We start from the raw sequence: 22,843 nt of genomic DNA on the forward strand, positions 1-22,843 counted from the left end.
ACAACGGTCAGTAGACACACAACAAGAAGAAACGGCAATTACAGTTAAAACAAGAGGAAACGGCAATTACAGTTAAAACAAGAGGAAACGGCAATTACAGTTAAAACAAGAGGAAACGAAAATAACAGTTAAAACAAGAAGAAACGGCAATTACAATTAAATCAAGAGGAAACGGCAATTACAGTTAAAACAAGATGAAACGATAATTACAGTTAATACAAGAGGAAACGGCAACTACTGTTAAAACAAGAGGAAACGGCAACTACAGTTAAAACAAGAGGAAACGACAATTACAGTTAAAACAAGAAGAAACGACAACTACAGTTAAATCAAGAGGAAAAGAATTACAGTTAAAAAAAAGACGAAACGACAACTACAGTTAAATCAAGAGGAAAACAATTCCAGTTAAAAAAAAAAGAGGAAACGGCAACTACTGTTAAAACAAGCGGAAATGGCAATTACAATTAAAACAACGAGAACGACAATTACAGTCAAAACAATAGGAAACGACAACTACAGTTTAAACAAGAGGAAATGGCAATTACAGTTAAAAAAAAGAGGAAACGATAACTACAGTAAAACAAGCTGAAACGGCAATTACAATTAAAACAAGAGGAAACGGCAACTACAGTTAAGACAAGGGGAAACGGCAACTACAGTTAAAGCAAGCGGAAACAGCTATTACACTTAAAACAAGAGGAAACGATAATTACAGTTAAAACAAGAGGAAACGATAATTACAGTTAAAACAAGAGGAAACGGCGATTACAATTAACACAAGAGGAAACAGCAACTACAGTTAAAACAAGAGAAAACGACAATTACAGTGAAAACAAGAAGAAACGACAATAATAGTTAAAACAAGAGGAAACGACAATTACAGTTAAAACAAGATGAAACGACAATTACAATTAAAACAAGATGAAACGAAAATTACAGTTAAAACAAGAGGAAACGGCAATTACAGTTAAAACAAAAGGAAACGGCGATTACAATTAACACAAGAAGAAACGACAACTACAGTTAAAAGAAGATGAAAGGACAATTACAGTTAAAACAAGAGGAAACGACAATTACAATTAAAACAAGATGAAACGACAATTACAGTTAAAACAAGAGGAAACGGCAATTACAGTTAAAACAAAAGGAAACGGCGATTACAATTAACACAAGAAGAAACGGCAACTACAGTTAAAACAAGAGGAAATGACAATTACAGTTAAAACTAGAGGAAACGACAATTACAGTTCAAACAAGAAGAAACGAAAACTACAGTTAAAACACTAGGAAACGGCCATTACGCTTAAAACAAGAGAGAACGGCCAATGTAAATAAAACAGGCGGAAATAGCAATTGCACATCAAACAAGAAGAAACGGTCATTACACATTAAACACTAACAAAAATGCCATTCAACATAAAACAAAAGAAAACGGCCATAACACATCAAACAAAATGGGGCGGTATTTACACATTTGACCAGAAATGTGTTAAACGGCAATTTCACATGAAAAAGAAAATACAAAACATTTAACATGGAACAGGAGACAACGGTCAGTAGACACACAACAAGAAGAAACGGCAATTACAGTTAAAACAAGAGGAAACGGCAATTACAGTTAAAACAAGAGGAAACGAATATAACAGTTAAAACAAGAGGAAACGGCAATTACAGTTAAAATAAGAGGAAACGATAATTACAGTTAAAACAAGAGGAAACGGCAACTACTGTTAAAACAAGAGGAAACGAAAACTACAGTTAAAACAAGAGGAAACGACAATTACAGTTAAAACAAGAGGTAACGACAACTACAGTTAAATCAAGAGGAAAACAATTACAGTTAAAAAAAAGAGGAAACGACAACTACAATTAAATCAAGAGGAAAAAAATTACAGTTAAAAAAAGAGGAAACGGCAACTACTGTTAAAACAAGCGGAAATGGCAATTACAATTAAAACAAGAGGAAACGACAATTACAGTTAAAACAATAGGAAACGACAGCTACAGTTTAAACAAGAGGAAATTGGAATTACAGTTAAAAAAAGATGAAACGATAACTACAGTTAAACAAGTGGAAACGGCATTTACAATTAAAACAAGAGGAAACGACAACTACAGTAAAACAAGCTGAAACGGCAATTACAATTAAAACAAGAGGAAACGGCAACTACAGTTAAAACAAGGGGAAACGGCAACTACAGTTAAAGCAAGCGGAAACAGCAATTACAGTTAAAACAAGAGGAAACGATAATTACAGTTAGAACAAGAGGAAACGGCGATTACCATTAACACAAGAGGAAACAGCAACTACAGTAAAAACAAGAGAAAACGACAATTACAGTTAAAACAAGAAGAAACGACAATTACAGTTAAAACAATAGAGGAAACGGCCATTACGCTTAAAACAAGAGAGAACGGCCAATGTAAATAAAACATAGCACATCAAACAAAATGGGGCGGTATTGACACGTTTGACCAGAAATGTTTTAAACGGCAATTTCACATGAAAAAGAGAAAACGGCAATTACAGTTAAAACAAGAGGAAACGATAATTACAGTTAAAAGAAGAGGAAACGGCAACTACGGTTAAAACAAGAGGAAACGGCAACTACAGTTATAACAAGAGGAAACGACAATTACAGTTAAAACAAGAGGTAACGACAACTACTGTAACAGTTAAATCAAGAGGAAAACAATTGCAGTTAAAAAAAAGAGGAAACGACAACTTCAGTTAAATCAAGAGGAAAACAATTACAGTTAAAACAATAGGAAACAACAACTACAGTTTAAACAAGAGAAAACGACAATTACAGTTAAAACAAGAGGAAACGACAATTACAGTTAAAACAAGAGGAAACGGCAATTACAGTTAAAACAAGAGGAAACGGTAATTACAATTAAAACAATATAGGAAACGACACTTACAGTTAAAACAAGAGGAAACGACACTTACATTTAAAACAAGAGGAAACGACAATTACAGTTAAATTAAGAAGAAATGATAACTACATTTAAAACACCAGAAAACGGCCATTGCGCTTAAAAACATGGAACAAAAGACAACGGTCAGTAGACACACAACAAGAAGAAACGGCAATTACAGTTGAAACAAGAGAAAACGAAAATAACAGTTAAAACAAGAAGAAACGGCAATAACAGTTAAAAGAAGAGCAAACGGCAATTACAGTTAAAACAAAAGGAAACGATAATTACAGTTAAAACAAGAGGAAACGGCAATTACAGTTAAATCAAGAGGAAACTACAATTACAATTAAAACAAGATGAAACGACAATTACAGTTAAAACAAGAGGAAACGGCAATTACAGTTAAAACAAAAGGAAATGGCGATTACAATTAACACAAGAGGAAACGGCAACTACAGTTAAAACAAGGGGAAATGACAATTACAGTTAAAACTAGAGGAAACGGCAATTACAGTTCAAACAAGAAGAAACGAAAACTACAGTTAAAACACTAGGAAACGGCCATTACGCTTAAAAGAAGAGAGAACGGCCAATGTAAAAAAAAAACAGGCGGAAATAGCAATTGCACAGTTAAAACAAGAGGAAACGAAAATAACAGTTAAAACAAGAAGAAACGGCAATTACAGTTAAAAGAAGAGGAAACGGCAATTACAGTTAAAACAAGAGGAAACGATAAATACAGTTAAAACAAGAGGAAACGGCAACTACTGTTTAAACAAGAGGAAACGGCAACTACAGTTAAAACAAGAGGAAACGACAATTACAGTTAAAACAAGAAGAAACGACAACTACAGTTAAATCAAGAGGAAAAGAATTACAGTTAAAAAAAAGAGGAAACGACAACTACAGTTAAATCAAGAGGAAAACAATTACAGTTGAAAAAAAGAGGAAACCGCAACATCTGTTAAAACAAGCGGAAATGGCAATTACAATTAAAACAAGGAGAACGACAATTACAGTTAAAACAATAGGAAACGACAACTACAGTTTAAACAAGAGGAAATGGCAATTACAGTTAAAAAAAGAGGAAACGATAACTAGAAATGTATTAAACGGTAATTTCACATGAAAAAGAGAATACAAAACATTTAACATTGAACAGGAGACAACGGTCAGTAGACACACAACATGAAGAAACGGCAATTACAGTTAAAACAAGTGGAAATGGCAATTACAGTTTAAACAAGAGGAAACGAAAATAACAGTTAAAACAAGAAGAAACGGCAGTTACAGTTAAAAGAAGAGGAAACGGGAATTAAAGTTAAAACAAGAGGAAACGATAATTACAGTTAAAACAAGAAGAAACGGCAACTACTGTTAAAACAAGAGGAAACGGGAACTACAGTTTAAACAAGAGGAAACGACAATTACAGTTAAAACAAGAAAAAACGGCAATTACAATTAACACAAGAGGAAATGGCTATTACAGTTAAAACAAGAGGAAACGGCAACTACAGTTAAATCAAGAGGAAACGGTAATAACAGTTAAAACAAGAGAAAACGGCATTTACAGTTAAAACAAGAGGAAATAACAACTACAGTTAAAACAATTGGAAACGGCAATTACGCTTAAAACAAGAGAAAACGGTCAATGTAAATAAAATAGGGAGAAATAGCAATTGCACATAAAACAAGAAGAAACGGTCATTACACATTAAACACTAAAAAAGTGCCATTAAACATACAACAAAAGAAAACGACCATTACACATACCAGAAGATTAACAGTCATCATCCACATACACTCTTAGAAAATGGTGAATACACATTAAAACAGGAATCAAAACTGAATTCATATAATTTGGACCTGTAGTAAGGAAATATATATAGTGCATAAGTGTAATTTAGTCTTAGATGCATGCTTTTTATTAGTCGTTAGTGGCTTTGAACTAGCTGTCAGTTAACTGCAAGTAGTCTCATTTCTGTACTAAGTGTCTTTTTGTTATTGTGATGTACAAGTACCCGGCCAAGTCCACTTGTAGTTTTGTCAATCTGATGAGTTAAGCCTTTTTCAACTGATTTTTATATATTGTTATTATGTTGAACTATTATACCACTATCTTAGGTTAGGGGAGGGTTGTGATCCCGCTAAAATGTTTAACCCCGCTTCATTCTGTATGTATGTGCATGTCCCAAGTCTGGAGCCTGTTATTTAGTTTTGTCGTTTGTTTATATGCTACATATTTGTTTTTCGGTCATGTTTTGTACATAAATGAGGCCGTTATTTTTCTCGTTTGAAATAATTTACATTGTCATTTCGGGGCTTTTTATAGCTGACTTTGCGGTATAGGCTTTGCTCATTGTTGAAAACCGTACGGTGACCTATAGTTGTTAATTTCTGTGTCATTTTGGTCTATTGTGGAGTGTTTTCTCATTGGTAATCATACCACATCTTCTTTTTATATTTACATTGTCATTTTGGAGCTTTTTATAGCTGACTATGCGGAATAGGCGTTGCTCATTTTTTGAATTCCATACGGTGACCTATATTTGTTAATTTCTGTGTCATGTTGGTCTCTTGTGGAGAGTTGTCTCATTGGCAATCATACCACATTTTTTATACTTAGTCAATAGTCTGCCAAAGAAAACAAACCAAAACCAAGAGCTGCCTGCATGATTGAAAGTTAAGCCTGCGTACGTATAATGTAGCTTGATGTATTGAAATTCTGTATTCAGGCAATAACCGCATAAGATTGTGGGCTTTCAGACATTCATTTTATGTAAGCATTACCTCTGTGTTAAGTTGTCACGTGGTTACTGCAGGGTCAGTCAATCTGACAGAATTATGAAGCCTGGTTTTAATATACTATTGTTATTCGAAAAATTAATGCAACAGTTCAATATTGCGAATCTTTGATGACCGTTCTCTTTGTTTGTTTTTGTTCTGATTGAGATTGTGACACGGTGATGACTGCTGTACCCCTTTTTTGACCTTTTTTCCCAATTTTTTCTGTTTTGTTAACGCATCGTTGTAAATTTAATGGATTCTGATGCGAACGTCATACAACTCAGAGGTTTAGCGCTATAAAACCAGGTTCATTTCACGTAGAAAATCGTAAGAAAATGCCTGTTCCAAGTCAGTTATATGACAATCGTTGTCCATTTATTTGGTCAGTTTTGTCTTATGATTTAGCCATTAGATTAGGTACTTCCCGATTAAAACTTTCCTCAGAGTTTAGAATGGTTGTGCTTTTACCTAGTTTTTGAGCTTTGTATTTTGCTATTTGATTTAGGACTGTCTGTTTTAAATTTTACTCTGTGTTTGGTATTTTTGGTATTTTTTTCTTTCTAGGAGCGATAAAAACAAATGAAAAGACACAATCTTACAATTTGTTACGGCAGATCGCTTTCTTCCTTCATGAGACTCTGCAAATGAGCGATTATGATTTTTACAGTACATTATAGTGTTTTTAAGAATAGTAAACTTTAACAGAAAAATATGCTTAGATAAACTTTATAGATAAATTCTTTTACTTTAGAGTAACCAACATTAGAACCTTTATATGTGGTGACTGCATTGTGTTATGTCGTATTGTCTATTTTATATGTGCTGACTGCATTGTGTTATGTCGTATTGTGTATTTTATATGTGGTGACTGCATTGTGTTATGTCGTATTGTATATTTTATATGTGGTGACTGCATTGTGTTATGTCGTATTGTGTATTTTATATGTGGTGACTGCATTGTGTTATGTCGTATTGTGTATTTTATATGTGGTGACTGCATTGTGTTATGTCGTATTGTATATTTTATATGTGGTGACTGCATTGTGTTATGTCGTATTGTGTATTTTATATGTGGTGACTGCATTGTGTTATGTCGTATTGTGTATTTTATATGTGGTGACTGCATTGTGTTATGTCGTATTGTATATTTTATATGTGGTGACTGCATTGTGTTATGTCGTATTGTGTATTTTATATGTGGTGACTGCATTGTGTTATGTCGTATTGTGTATTCTATATGTGGTGACTGCATTGTGTTATGTCGTATTGTGTATTTTATATGTACTGACTGCATTGTGTTATGTCGTATTGTGTATTTTATATGTGGTGACTGCATTGTGTTATGTCGTATTGTGTATTTTATATGTGGTGACTGCATTGTGTTATGTCGTATTGTGTATTTTATATGTGGTGACTGCATTGTGTTATGTCGTATTGTGTATTTTATATGTGGTGACTGCATTGTGTTATGTCGTATTGTGTATTTTATATGTGGTGACTGCATTGTGTTATGTCGTATTGTGTATTTTATATGTGGTGACTGCATTGTGTTATGTCGTATTGTGTATTTTATATGTGGTGACTGCATTGTGTTATGTCGTATTGTCTATTTTATATGTGGTGACTGCATTGTGTTATGTCGTATTGTGTATTTTATATGTGGTGACTGCATTGTGTTATGTCGTATTGTATATTTTATATGTGGTGACTGCATTGTGTTATGTCGTATTGTGTATTTTATATGTGGTGACTGCATTGTGTTATGTCGTATTGTGTATTTTATATGTGGTGACTGCATTGTGTTATGTCGTATTGTGTATTTTATATGTGGTGACTGCATTGTGTTATGTCGTATTGTCTATTTTATATGTGGTGACTGCATTGTGTTATGTCGTATTGTGTATTTTATATGTTGAGATGCACTTTTTTTTATTTTGGGACATGATTGTAAATATGAAAACTATCGTAGGCAGATGCTGCATGCTGTCGGTTATTCGTCCTTTTTGTTGCTATTAAAAAGAAAATCCCCAAATATAGAGAAAGTGGTGAACATGTTGTTTTTAAAGTGATATGCAGTTAAAAATACGGAATGTCAACTATACCATTAACACTATTGGCAAAATATCTTCCTTTAAATAAGATATTTTCTGTTAAGGACATCCTCATGGGAAAGCTTTCCAAAGACAAGCATTACAGTTTTAAATTAACAATACATACTTTTTATGCAGTATGATCTTCAAAAACTAGGGAGCGCATGTTAAAATACTTTGACATGAGATTCCTTCTATTCTGGCACTCAATTTTTAAATAGCCAAATCTGCTTTCAAGTTGTATATTGTACGCTTAAATGCAAAGTTCCGAGTTTTTTTTAAATTTTACGTATACATTTAAGAAGACAATCTCTATGATACTACTTCCTTTTTTATATTTATACGATTTGTCGATATTGATATTAGCATTTAGTCATTGTTATTTCCCTTTTATGTTATACAAATGTCGATATTGATATTAGCATTTAGTCATTGTTATTTCCCTTTTATGTTATGCAAATGTCTATATTGATATCACCATCTTATCAGCTACTGCATAGGTTCCTGAAATGAGAAGAATAAATATGTTAATATGTCGTCATGCTTCTCAATACAATTTAATTCTAGTTTATATATATCTCATGTCGTCGTCCTAATTTTCATAACTCTATCCTATAATCAAATTCTTCACCCTAAATGTTTAAGTATTTTATGATTGATAAAATTCAATGGAAATAATCAAGACTTTCAATGGCCTTTTCGTCTCAGTTATTTCTTTACTAAGATTTGTCTGTCTCCCAGTTCTACCCTGGATAACAAGATTCATTTTATTGCATCAGTTGATGGTTTCCGCATTATAATCGGTAAAGAAGTTGCTGCGTTGAGACAGCTATATATTTATGGATTATCTTTTTAAAATAAATACACTAAGGTATAGAATATCAACGATGGGCTGAGTACACACTTTTATATAAAAGTCCGACACATATTCAGTTTTCCAGTGCATGTCGTTTTAATTATGTCAATCTGTTGAATACGACACCTTTAGCTTTCTCTGATTTTTGTTCAGCCATCCGTTACATTTAAAAACTAACACATGTACACTCGTTGTGGTAATCGTTATTGAAATCCGAACAGCGAACTATATTTGTTTTTTTCTTATTCTTCAGTTTTGTAGTCAGGTAGTGCAATGAAAACCTATGTTCGTATTTTTATATGAAGAGGTAAAAAGATAGACTCGGTATACTTTTCTTAAAATCAATATCAGCTACTTTACAATAAATCAAACAAAATTAAGTATGATAAACATCCATAACTTAACAGCAAAAAAGTATTCAACATACCATCGTTCAATTTAACCGTATGCTGATCAGGACCATATAATATGTATGGGCATTCCCTTTCGGTCAATTTATCGTAGAAACAGGGGCGATAATTAGCATTCGCCGTATCAATCACTACCATCCAAATGGTGTCTTCTGAACAGCCGCCATAACTACTGCTGATGTAGAAATGGCGATCAACGGTTTGGTCGCTGTGTAAAGAAATTAAACAAATATATGTTATCCCATTTACTTAAAGACATATTTATTTTGCACTCCAAATGACCCCAAAAATATGCTTAGCTAAATATTTGTATGAGATTTTATAATTATTTTAGCTTTTGTTGAGTTTTTATAACCATTGGGTCGAAGCAACTGCCGGGTGGCATTTCGATCTTGTAGACAGTGTTATTGTAACGACTATTTACAGTACTCTTTATTAAATGTAAATGTATTCGAAACACCTTCGATTTCCTTTTTCTAGTCATACCTTAGCCATAAGTCGCCGTTTCAGAATCTAATGCATCCTGAGTAACATTTTCAAAAGTGGACACCAAAACGCTGTGATTGGTTTAAAATGTCATACACAATGACAATTTAACCAATGACGTGACGTTATTTTCTTTTTGGGGTACGAACTATGAAATTACCCATGGTTCTTCAGATTCTAAAACAGCAAATTAACAAATTTCTTTTAAGAGTTTGATGTTTTTAACATTTTTTAATTCCAAGTTTTAAGTTGCCTTCGAACAGCTTTGATTCGTATAAAACGGAAAATAACCAAGAATACCAAACTCAAAGGAAAACCCAAAACGGAAAGCCCCTGCTACTGCAACTGCTGATTTTTATGTAGACAAAATGCCAGCCCTTCGATACGTTCTAGCGTATCAACTAATGAAGCTGGTATTTTAGTTGAGAGTAAATGTCTTGTATTTTACTTATAAAATATATGCATGTTAACATTTGAACATAATATGTTTAAAATCAATTATTGACATTATAATGGTAACATGCAACTCTAAAGAAATGAAATAATTTACCCATCCATAGAGAAAATGTTGGAGATAGACGTGTGTGTCAGGTCGTTGAAAGAACTATAACACAGCCGTTCCATAGAAAACCAATTGGAATTTGTTGAAAGGTGGCCATCGAAATAGATCTCTACACCCAATTTTCCATTTGAAAATAGCTCAACTTTTACCTAAAATGATAGTTTACTATACTATATTTTCTAAGTTATTGTAATTATCTAAACCAATCCATATCAAAGAAAATTCATATTTTAAGGCTGACTTCATACAGATGCTTCTTATAAAATATTTAAAGAACCTAGCATTATCGTTTAACTTTACGATCCGCTATTAAGATAATGTCCACTCACTAAATAATTCAATGTTTGATGACTGTTCTGAGCGCATATTTCTAATCGAACTTCAATAAAAGGAACTATAGATGCAGTCAAGTATGCTTCATAAACTTGACGTGCATCTAGAAAATGATAATAAAGGTCGGTTGAAAACAATACTTTACGACACAAGAAATAATTTCAGCTTCTTTATTATGGACTCTACATTTCTGCGTAGCAACATTACACCAGCGCCTGAATATGGAGAAAATCTCTACTTTAGATACAATATTCAAGAGCTTTCATTTTCCATCACGGTTTCTTTGATAGAGGTTTGCTGCTTACAAAGAAGATATAAACTAAAGGTCTCAAGTTAAAGTCATCCGTTTTGAATTTTAACGGACGCTATCACACGATAGTTGACCGTTATAGAATATCTGTTTCACAAATGTCGAAAGACACAATCCAAAGTGTCGTTACCACCAGGCCGTCCCTTTTATCCCGAATTGAACCTGGTTTTATGGCTTGCCAAACTTCCCGCTTATATGGCAATGTTTAAAATACCGCTCAAATGACAACACTCCGTGACAGGAATATAGTACAAATAAACACAAGAACACTCATAACAGATACATACATGTACATAGATAAATAATTTAACAGTATATTACAACATGTAAAACGCCGCATAACAACAGACACCTCCCACTAATTTACGACAGTAAAACTTCAGGGTTTGCACTCTTAGTTATTCTTTCATTAGTTTGTACTTTATATTTTATGAAAAAAATAAGCTGACAGGCTAGATTATTAATAAACCATTGATTATTAACTTCATTCCATATTAGTTATCTATAGTAGAAATATGTATTGTTGATCCAGTCCTTGTGTGATTTTCGGAAACTTCAGAAATGTTTTTTGACTGAGATCTTGGTATTAACATGATTAAGAAATAAAAACGATAGATTATGTGTTTTGGTAATGTTAGTGTATTACCCTCTTAATATGTCATTTTCATGACCATATATTGTATACATTTTTCAATTATATGAAAAGTTAAATTGTTACGGGAAATAAAAAAAATTGAGTATAACAGAATTAACATAAAATGTAAAAAGGTTTACATTTGAAGTTTATAGTCCTAATTATTTTCCAGCTGACAACACTTAAGGTTGCTCGGGTGTCTTCCTCCATCTTGGATTTTGAAGTAGCAGATACCAATTGGTCTAGATCTTTAATAAAATGTGCAAATTTTGAGAGAACTATATAATTTATGTGTAAGACTTGTCATGTTGATATAGAAAACTAAATGTTTTATCATATTTACGGCTATATTTTCTAAAAAATACACAATATTTTGGTTTGATTTTTTTTTCTATTTTGCCACATAAGGTAAGATAACCCAGATAATAAGGGAGAAAACTGAGGTAATTTTTTATATTAGAAAGTGTTGTGAATTTACCAATTTGTATATGTAGCAGGAAAACAAGTCCAGTGATCCCATTTTTTTCTTTTTCTTATCTGAAAGCATGTTATAAGAGCTAATTTCTCACATTTCATCTTAAAAGATTTTAAAATTATATGGTGTAACTTTCTTTTTATCACAAAAAATTGGATTTCCATGCATAATCTATACAAAATTTGACAATTTTGCACAGACCGTAGCGTGAAAAATAGTCCGGTGACCCATACATTTTATCATATTTTGGAAAAATGCATGATAAAACCATTTGACTAATTATTGAAAAAAAGTATGGATTAAGACCGCCATCCCCAATCTGCTAATGTCGAGACATTTGAAGTTAGCAATCCACTTGTTTTCCAGCTTACAATACTTTACATAAAACTCGTGCCTGCAAACTTTTCATGTCACAAATATGCTTATGTGGAGAAGTTCGTAAAGTTGATCACATTGAAAAAGTATACAGACATAATATTAAAAGAAATAACCCCTCTTTCACTTCACATCACTATGTTGTCGATGGAAACACCGTTGATTTAAAAAAAAAATACTTATATTTTCAACATTAATGAAGTTGTTTTGTACGTCAAAAGTATTTTATGCAATTAAAATATTAACAGATTAATAGCATTTTAGATGAAAATTTATTCGTATAGACTAAGTTCTTTGTAACTTCAAAGTAGATTGTCTGCTGGAGTAATTTAATCTTAACCTCATTTTTACCTTATTGTAGTTTTAAAAAATGTCAATTATTTGCAATGAAATGTATATTTATCATGTTTATGTTACATGTACGTGTGTTAGTTATGTATTGAAAATGTATGTTTTGTGGAGGATACTTTGTCTTTACTCGTTTCATTTCTAACTGAAGTGTCATATTGTATGTCTTTATGCTTTTTTCTTTTGAACATGGTATTTTCTGCCTTTCTTTGCATTATTAAATATTTTTATTCCCCCTTGTCTTTTTTTCATTTCTACATGTTATAGGGTCAACTAATTGTCTTTGTAGCTCTGCACCGAGTATGTGTTTTCAGTCCGTACATAATTGAGGGCACAATGGTTTTGTACGAGATGCTCTTTGTTAAATTTCAATGTACCTGGTCAATAATCGACCCATTCCAGTGGTCAATAATCGAACTTCTGAGATGTCCAGCTTTACATGAATCATTAATGTTTACAATTTCTCTCCCCATAGACGGCGTTCTCCAAGTGTCCAGTACTGACTGTCCATTTCCACTGCATGCCACAAATATTGGTTTAAATTCTAAAAATAAAGACCAGTCTTATGTTAATTGACATTCTGAAAGGAGTAGGTATGATACGGCTATTTGTGAACCCTTGAACTCGAAAATAGTAAAAGATAATAAATCTATCAAATAACATCCTTAAAACGGTCACAATATAGTTGGTCTCTTATAGCAAAAGAAAGGTCAATGAGGAATATCTAATTGGAAATGTCACGAGCATCTCGTACAAAACCTTTTTTGTACCAAACCAACTAGACCGTATTATCTGTCTCTTGTGTATCTATATTTGTCATTTCAATTTTCCGTTTTATCATTTGGGTTTTTAGTTTTATTTAATTCTTTCTTTGTGTTCACACGTCCGTGTGGACAAAAAAAAACTAATGATAAAAAGGAATTATGAAATGACAAATGTAAACACACACGAGACAGATTATTTGGTCTATATATCAACATTTACGGATTCAGAAAAAATATCTGATTCAACTTGGATATATTTTTTAAACCGACAACCTATTGTGGCGTTTGGCACATTCAGTTAAAAGCATGTACTTCAATGGGTAAATGTACTATTTTTTTACTCATGTCAGCCATTTGTTTTTGCACTTATATAAAACAGAACATTATACATTTTTCAAAGACCAAGGAGATAAATCATCTAGCAAAATCCTCAAATTTTATATATTTAGATATGATAATCAGTCTTTTACAATGTTTTAGTATTTAAGCACGTACATGTTATATATCCGTTTCAAATTATTTATGATGACGTGATCTATGAACAATAAAAAAAACGGATTTTTATGATGATTCTAAAAGCAAAGGAGCATAGATCGTCCAATTTTAGGCAACCGGTTAAGTTTAAGTTACTAAAACATGACATCAACAGGACTAATTAAGATGTTGGTGCATAGTATGATGTAAACGAGTCCAAACAAAGAGTTTATAATTTATAATAGATTGCGGAGATGTGTATTCACAGCCAAAAAGTTATTAGAAAGAACGACTGAAATTAGCATTCTAAAAATGTTCAAGTGACTATCAAGATGATCGTTACAGCAAGTATTGCTAGTGCAAAAAGTAAAATCACAAAAATACTGAACTCTGAGGAAAATTCAAAACAGAAAGTCCCTAATCAAATGGCAAATTCAAAAGCTCAAACACATCAAACGAATGGATAACATTGTCATATTCTGACATGGTACAGGCATTTTCTTATGTAGAAAATGTTGGATTGAATCTGGTTTTATAGCTAGCTAAACCTCTCACTTGTATGACAGTTGCATCAAATTCCATTAAATTGACAACGATGCGTGAACAAAACAAACAGACATAATAGGTAAAAATGTCAAAAATAAGAGGTACAGCAGTCAACATTGTGTTATAATCTTAGTCACTATCAAAACAAACAGATATGTAACAAAAGAAGCACCAAAAGGCATCTATGTTAAATCCACTCATAAAGGATTGAATGATTTTAAGTACTGGGACCGAATCATTACCCTGACAGGCACATGGTTAGGTTAACATTAACTCTGACGTAGAATCGCGCGTTTGACTTACATCGGTTGATCAGCATGTAAACGTCACACTGGTAGATATAAAATAATTTTGTCGTTCAAAGTATGAACATAATATAGTCTATAATTCTTTTAGGCAAATCCTCTAAATAATATAAATTCGAGATTTCCCTTGTTTGTTGTGAATTTCTTCTAAGAAGGAGCCACGTCATTATGTATCAAAGAAACACAAAAGGGGATATAGACAAAGCATTAGCAAATATGAAAGCCAAAAATACAAAAATGATCATAGAACAATAACAAAATGGCGGTTTTAACAATTTAACTGTGTCAAAAATCAAACATTCTACTAAAATCAATCTAAACTGTTTTTGTCTCTTGCATAGTTTTGACAATTCCAAATATTCTGACTTCGGATCATGTGGTGGTTATTGCATATATAAAGGGTTTTTGTTGTTGAGACATGCAACCTTAATTTCAATTATTTGCACGAAATGTTCTACAAACTAGTAACTATCAATTTGGCAAGGACTTTAAACAAGCTCTTCGTATCAAAAAGACGAAGTTTATGAGAGTTCAAAGTAAGTTCAAATTTATACATCATTGGCTTTCAAATATTCGGCTTTGATCGTTCCTTATGAAGGTTAATCAAGAGAAGCGCTTCATACGCATTAAATTTATGTGTGTTGTTTCATTTTTTTCAAGTGTTTATGATATTGATCGTGTGTTTTGAAGAAAACCTGCAAATATCAATTACTACGTCTTTGTTTTGATTTTGGGGATTTGAACTAACGCACTCGAGGCGATCAAACTTCTGCAAGATAACTGAACTGTTTTGAAGTAATTCGGGTTACGGCAAATTTAAGTTTAGTACCTTCATTGTTTTATTTAACGCCGATACAGGTAGCGAAAACATCCTGGAGTAGATAATACTCAGCCTTTGTAAAACGCTATCGGTGTCTTAGCACAAAATTATTGATCCACGGTTTTGTCAAAGAACGTCTCGTCCTCTTTCTCAAAAAGTTAATCGGAAAGTAGCTGCTGGATCCAGTTCATTTCTACCTTAATCGTTTATGCCTGTTTGAGTTGCTCGACCAATTGTCAATATTACGGAACTATAAACAACGGTCATACAAGATGATGGTTTAGCTAGCTATAAACCCAGGTTTAACCTACCATTTTCGTCGGAACTAGGTCAGGAATACGGCAGTCGTTTTCACTTGTTTTGTTCGTTGAAAGCTTATAATTTTGACAGTTTTAATGGACTTTCTTTATTTGAATATACCTTGGAGTTTGGTATTTTCCCTATATAAACTCTTAATGATGTACGCTTCAAAGAACAACTTTTGCTTCGCATTAGATAAGAAAAATAAAGAAATATATTAGAATAAGAGGATGTGGTATAATTGCTAATGAGACAATTCTCCACCATAGACCAAATGATATAGAAGTTAACATCTATATGTCGTCGTATGGCCTTCAGTAATGAGCAAAACCCATACCGTATGGTAAACTTCAAAAGGCCCCGGAATGACAAATGTAAAACAATTCAAACGAGAAAACAGGCGGCCTGATTCATGTACAAAACAATAAACGCAAATTTAATATAATAAACAGCAACAAACGACAACCACTGAATTACAGGCCCGAGTCCTGACTTGGAACAGGTACATACAGAATGTGTGGGGGTTAAACAGGTTGGCCGGCTCCAATCTCTCTCCCTACCAGTACAACAGAAGAACAATCTATAAAAATCAGTTTAACAAGGCTTACTAAGTAAGTCTTAGATCGATACAAAGCATATAAAAATCCTAAAAAACGTACAGATCTGAGAGTACTCACTGTTACTAAAAGCTAGTTCAAAGTCTATAATGTGTTAAGAATACAATATCTGTCGGCACACATCCATATATGAACTTCCAATTACCTTTGCAAAACTGATCGCGATCTAAGTATATATCTTAATAAATTTATCAACAGGCATGACGTTAATCATTTCGTACTTTAACTGTCATATATTATTTCAGTTTAAACTTTGAAAATATGACATTCGAAAAAAAAAGTTAAATCACAAAAATACTGAACTCCAAGGAAAATTCAAAAAGGAAAGTCCCTAATCAAATGGCAAAATCAAAAGTTCAAACACATCAAACGAATGGATAACAACTGTCATATTCCTGATTTGGTACAGGCATTTTCTTATGTGGAAAATGGTGGATTGAACCTGGTTTTATAGATAGCTAAACCTAAAATCGAATTAATACTCCGGTGATGACTACGCAACATTTATTAAAAAGAAAAATAACAGAAATACCGAACTCCAAGGAAAATTCAAAATAGAAATTCCCTTATCAAATGGCAAAATCAAAAGCTCAACCTCATCAAACGAATGGATAACAACTGTCATATTCCTGAATTGGTACAGACATTTCTTCATGTAGAAAAGGGTGGATTGAAACGAAAGTAGATATTGCAACTTGTTTGATTTCTTAAGTTGAACAGACAAAGATTGATTACTTGTTCAGAAAATCGCCTAGTGTCCCTTATAAATTGCAATCAACAATAGTAAATACAATGTAAACCATTATGCTTATTTTTTTTTTATTTTTTTTTTGTGGTCTTTTTTTGTGGTTTTTTTTTGCGTAATTAGCATGATGAGAGGATATAACCTTGTTTTATAGCGAGCTAAACCTCTCACCTGTATGACAGTCGCATCGATTTCCATTATATTGACAATAATGTGTGAGCAAAACAAATAGACATAATAGGTAAAATGTCAAAAAATAGAGTACAGCAGTCAACATCGTGTTATTACTTTCATCGCTATAAAACAAATAACTATTTCAACAAAGAAAAACAAAGTGGTATATATAAAACCATATTATTGGAGAAAACCTTCTATGTATAAATATATACAATTAATGAGTTCTAATAATCTTAGAGAATTATGTAATTTGGGTAAATTTATATTTCGTGCACAAAAATTAAGATCTAACATGATGTAATATGTTTAACACATTTCCTTCTGCTAACTATGTATACTTTGTGTAGTTTATATGTTGTATGCCTATAGTTGTTATGACTTTGGTAAATAAAGATATATATACACTTTATTAAATGTAACACTTAAGATCGTGTATTTCGAGAAAAACAGTCGTCTTTGTTTATTTACTACAAAATGTAGTATCTGTTTCTTTAAAGAGAACAACATTAATCTCTATCTTCATCATTCAAACGTTGCAAAACTTTTCATTAAATATTCGCGTTCGAAAAAGGTAAACTGTTATTTCCCTAACGTTTATCGTTTCATATAAATTAGGCAATGTAAACTTTTTAAAAGTGACGACATCTTTACGAAATTTTAAATAAAACAAACCGATACAGAGATACAAATGTTTTTTATTTCCTACATCAGTGTGATAATGTGGTTAAACTATCTAACATCATATAATTAAGTTTTTTTAAATTTCCGGTATATATTTTATAACTTTAGGTATATGTTATGTGCAGCAAAACACATTTGAATTTCATCAGATGAACATTTTTTTATTATTATTATCGGACGATCCCATCTTTATACGAAATTCAATAGTTGTTTTTGGTTGTGTTTTACCATATAGTTAAGGATACAGAACAGTACATATATATAAATGATTTAATATTGCTGCAAATACGAAGGATAAAATACATGTTACACATAGTATAGAAAATTTACGAATTTCAGGGACAAAATTGTTTCCGTCTGGGAAAGAAATCGGAGGAATGTTTAATACAATAAAACAACCTATATTCTAACATTCTAACATGTGGAAATCCATGACTAAGATTTAAAAAAGAAATATGCCTTTATTTGTCATCTTAACTTTTTTATTAGAGCGTCAATGATCAGTCTTTTGTAGACAAAACGCGTGTCTGGCGTACAAAATAATCAGCCTTGTATCATTGATGAGATCTTTTTTTATACATGCAAGATAATTTAACACGTTTGTAAAGAAATCAATCACAGGTATATTTATTATTCATTTTCTATGCATTACCAGAAAACATATATTTCAGTTTGAGTAAATATTGAGAAAATGTTGCAATTTAAAAAACACTTAAACTTCATTTGCTTTCCTATTATGAATCAGATTGTGTCTGACAAATGTTGTACTTAAATTAGTTATAAGGCTTTAGAAATTAACTATTACATATTTATGATATTCATATTGGAAGCGATGATGTTTGAAATTAAATATGGCATGTTAAATACCTTTTATTTATTTTTTGAATTATATTTTTGTTTATGGTGGATATGTTTAAGACCATATGAGTATTTGTTCTGGATCATATGCATACAATTTTTTTCAAAATACGAATACGGTCGGACTGTAAGCGTACGGTCTGTCTGAATTTGGTCAAGTTTCTTAGATACAAATGTATATTACAAATAAACATAACTGAAATCTAGAAATAATATACTTAGTCTTGTAAAAGTTTAATTGTAATTGGAAAAACAACTTCTATACATATACAGTCAAACCTGATTAAACCGGACCCTGAATAAACCGGTTTCCTGTCCATTCCGGCCGAAAATGAAAGTCCCATATTTTTCCATTCAAAGTCTTTGTTAAAATACCCTTTGTAAACCGGACCCTGTGTATTCCGAATTCCGGTCTTATTATGAAGTCCCAATACTCTTAATTACATTAATTATTACCTGTCAAAACCGGTTTGTCTAATTAATTTCAATGATCGATATGCAATCAAAACATATTTGTTGATACAATATAACTTTTCGTGATAATCAATTAGTCAGGTGTCAAACTGTGAACCTACAAGCGTACAGTAGTTGGCTGTATTATTTATTAAAACATTATAAACGTGTCAATTAAACGAAAAGACATACCGAATATATATCTCGGATTGAACTTACGTTTTAACTTGGATAAATAAATTGAAATCGCGAAGTAAAAAGTTCACATCGTAATTTCGAAATCCTTGGTTCCCTAAACAAATGACCTTGATAATGAAAAACACCCGGATGACAACAATCAATGGATATTGTACACTGTACGACAACGTTTCGAAAGTGATGACTTTACGTTTGATAATATTCTGGCTTTTTAATCGGCCATTCCAACATTTCAAATTATTGATCATGGGAGTAAATCGAAACTCTCGTCTTACAATCCAAACAACGCGAGCATTATGATGCAAATGCAAACAATGAAAAACGAAGTGAAAGTATTTTAATTTATCAGATATAATTTACAATCAGAGAGAATTTTTTCATGCAAAATGTCGGACGTCACAAGTCATTAACTTTCGGTCAAAACAGAAACCTGAATAAACCGGCTCACTGTCCAAACCGGCCCTTTTTCATGGTCCCGTAGCCGGCCGGTTTATACAGGTTTTACTGTAATATTATAATTTAAAAAAAAATCACTTTATCTTAATCTGTTTATCACCTTTTTTTAGTATGCCAGTAATACATGAAATTTAAATATGCTCACTAAAATTGAAGTTATCTAAAGTAAATATGATACTGGAAGAAAAGTTTTAGAATATTTAAAATTTTTTTACTACAAAAACCAGCTGTGTACTTGTTGGAGAAATTTCATGACATGCTGCCGCAAAACAAGCTTTTATCTTGCTAGAAAGAGATGCAATACCAAAGGCACATGCATGAATAAAAAATGTTAATGTAAAAAATCTGACGTTTCTTGTGGCAGCAAGACATTAGTGTCACCCTATACGAGAATGCCAAAATAGGAATCAAAAAGCCATTTATTTAATTTCAACTCATTGAATGTTCACTTGTTCACTTTATTCATCTAATTTTATTCATTTAATAATATTTATTTGTAAATCTCAATAAAAAAATTGGATAACTGTTGTCTAAAACTAATCAGTATGGTCCATATACATGTATGGTCTAGCTCGTACTAGACCAAATACTCATACGGTCAGGAACAGATATTATACCCTATAGTTTTGTGTTTTTCTAGTCTTAAGTAAGAAAAAAATCATGGTTTCTTTGTCACTTTTTATTTTTATGAACTAAAACGCAGAGAATTAATTCAATCAGGTGTTCAAATGATACACGATATTGTACGTTAAAGGCATTGTGTATGGAACAGTCTGTAGATAAAACTGAATATATTTGAAAGATTTTATTTTGTATTTTGAAAATGCGACGGTAGTGCCTTTCATATTTGGTATATTTCTGTTACTGCTGTTGGACTGTTGGTATATGGCTAAATAGGTATTTAGTAGTAGTGTATGCCCTTATATTTTTTACAGTAAGAGGTTTTTTGCTTGTGTTATTCTATCATGATTAATGATCTATTTCTTATACTGTATTGTCATTTTGGTCCCTTGTGGACAGTTGTCTCATTGGCAATCATATCACATCTTCTTTTTTATAGACAGCACAATCATGTCAAACCAAAACTAATATAAAATAGACACAGAATGAGAGTAAAAAAAATTGATAATATTTAGAAACAACAGTGGTACAATAACTATTTTATACTAATAAAGAGTAAATAAAGATTATGGAACAGACTTACCTGATATTTTTGTTTTATGGAAATGCCTGTTTATTCGTTGAAAATATAACTTAAATTATGATCAAGGTCAGATACAACTTACAACTTACAACTATTCCATACGCCAAACATAGGTGACTTAATGGTTGTAGTCTCTGAGGTACGGACTTGACCACGTAACTTCAACCTTGATCCCTGATCAAGAAAATGAGGTTGAGATTCAGCTGAATTTTATTTGACGGACATATAAAACGTATACCAAATACAGTTATCCTATTATTCATAATAAGTGAGTATTTTACTTTACGAAAAAAATCTATTTCAAGCAGTCAATGAACTATTGAAATTGACTCGAGGACAATGAACATATGACAAACGGAAACTTCGTAACATAAGTTTTTTTGTAAAAAAAGGTATGAAGCGTCTACCTTCTGAAATGTAAGATTTTAACGAACAGTTTGTGTCGTCACCGTCGCCACCGTCGCCACCGCTGTATTGTTACCCTTATGTCTCGTATTCTGCTACTTCTGCTACTTCCGTCGTAAGCGAGACAAAAATATTTTGTCAAAGGGTAAAATGTAAAAACAAATAAAAAATAAAAACAATCAATAGATAAAAACAAATAAAAGATAAAAACAAATAAAGATAAAAACAATTAATAGATAAAAAAAAAAAAAAAAAGAAAAAATCAAATAAAAGATAAAAACAAATAAAGATCAAAACAAATAAAAGATCAAAAAAAAAAAAGATCAAAACAAATAAAAGATCAAAACAAATGAAAGATCAACATGATCAAAACAAATAAAAGATAAAAACAAATGAAAGATAAAAACAACTAAAAGATAAAAACAAAAAAAAGATAAAAACAAATGAAAGATAAAAACAAATAAAAGATAAAAACAATTAATCGATAAAAACAAATAAAAGATAAAAACAAATGAAAGATAAAAACAAATAAAAGATAAAAACAAATAAAAGATAAAAACAAAAAAGATAAAACCAATTAAAAGATAAAAACAAATAAAAGATAAAAACAAATAAAAGATAAAAACAAAGATAAAAACAAATAAAAGATAAAAACAAATGAAAGATAAAAACAAATAAAAAATAAAAACAAATAAAAGATAAGATTTTTTTGCTAAATTAAAAAAGAATACAATTTGAATAAATGTACAAACCTCGTTTGCTACGTTTTCTGATGAATGTTGCAGTTGGTAAGACCAGTGTTTCCGGATTGCATGACGAAGAGAGGTTGCACGACGTCGTCTCAGAATCGAAACTTGCTGTTTTACAAAAATCATAACTGCTGCATTGAGAAGCGCACTCCATCAAAGATTTGACGATCACATCCCTTTTAATTAATTTTGTTGAAATGATCCCTTTAGATGACTTTAAATCAAATTTTGTTGTGTTTATAGCTGCACTATCCACTGTGTATACAAAAGAAATAAGAAGACAAGCTATTCTTGTTACAAACATACTTTTTCGTTATCTAAGAATTATTGAATATATAATAATGACGTATAAATTGAACCAATTAACACAATGACAGACAGTTAATCTTTAATAGAAATAACAGTAAGTTTAATCAATATTACAACAAAAATATAATACATAACACATTAAGTGTTATACAATAGATTTATAAAGGTAACAAACTTGTTTTTGTAATTAG

General features: G+C 31.6%; 1 protein-coding gene across 1 annotated transcript; it reads right to left on the minus strand.

Annotated features, from left to right (window-relative positions):
• Nucleotides 1-8,062: 8,062 nt before the first annotated feature.
• LOC143074729 (uncharacterized) lies at nt 8,063-22,633 on the minus strand. The gene is made up of 5 exons (XM_076250044.1): nt 22,347-22,633; nt 12,969-13,135; nt 10,105-10,265; nt 9,086-9,276; nt 8,063-8,306 (listed from the first exon to the last, which is right to left on the minus strand). Exons 1-5 carry the CDS (start codon nt 22,495-22,497, stop codon nt 8,266-8,268), a joined length of 711 nt encoding a protein of 236 aa, XP_076106159.1. The 5' UTR covers nt 22,498-22,633; the 3' UTR covers nt 8,063-8,265.
• Between the last annotated feature and the right edge of the window lie 210 nt (nt 22,634-22,843).

Source organism: Mytilus galloprovincialis, chromosome 5 (assembly GCF_965363235.1).
Source record: "Mytilus galloprovincialis chromosome 5, xbMytGall1.hap1.1, whole genome shotgun sequence".
Lineage (NCBI taxonomy): Eukaryota > Metazoa > Mollusca > Bivalvia > Mytilida > Mytilidae > Mytilus > Mytilus galloprovincialis.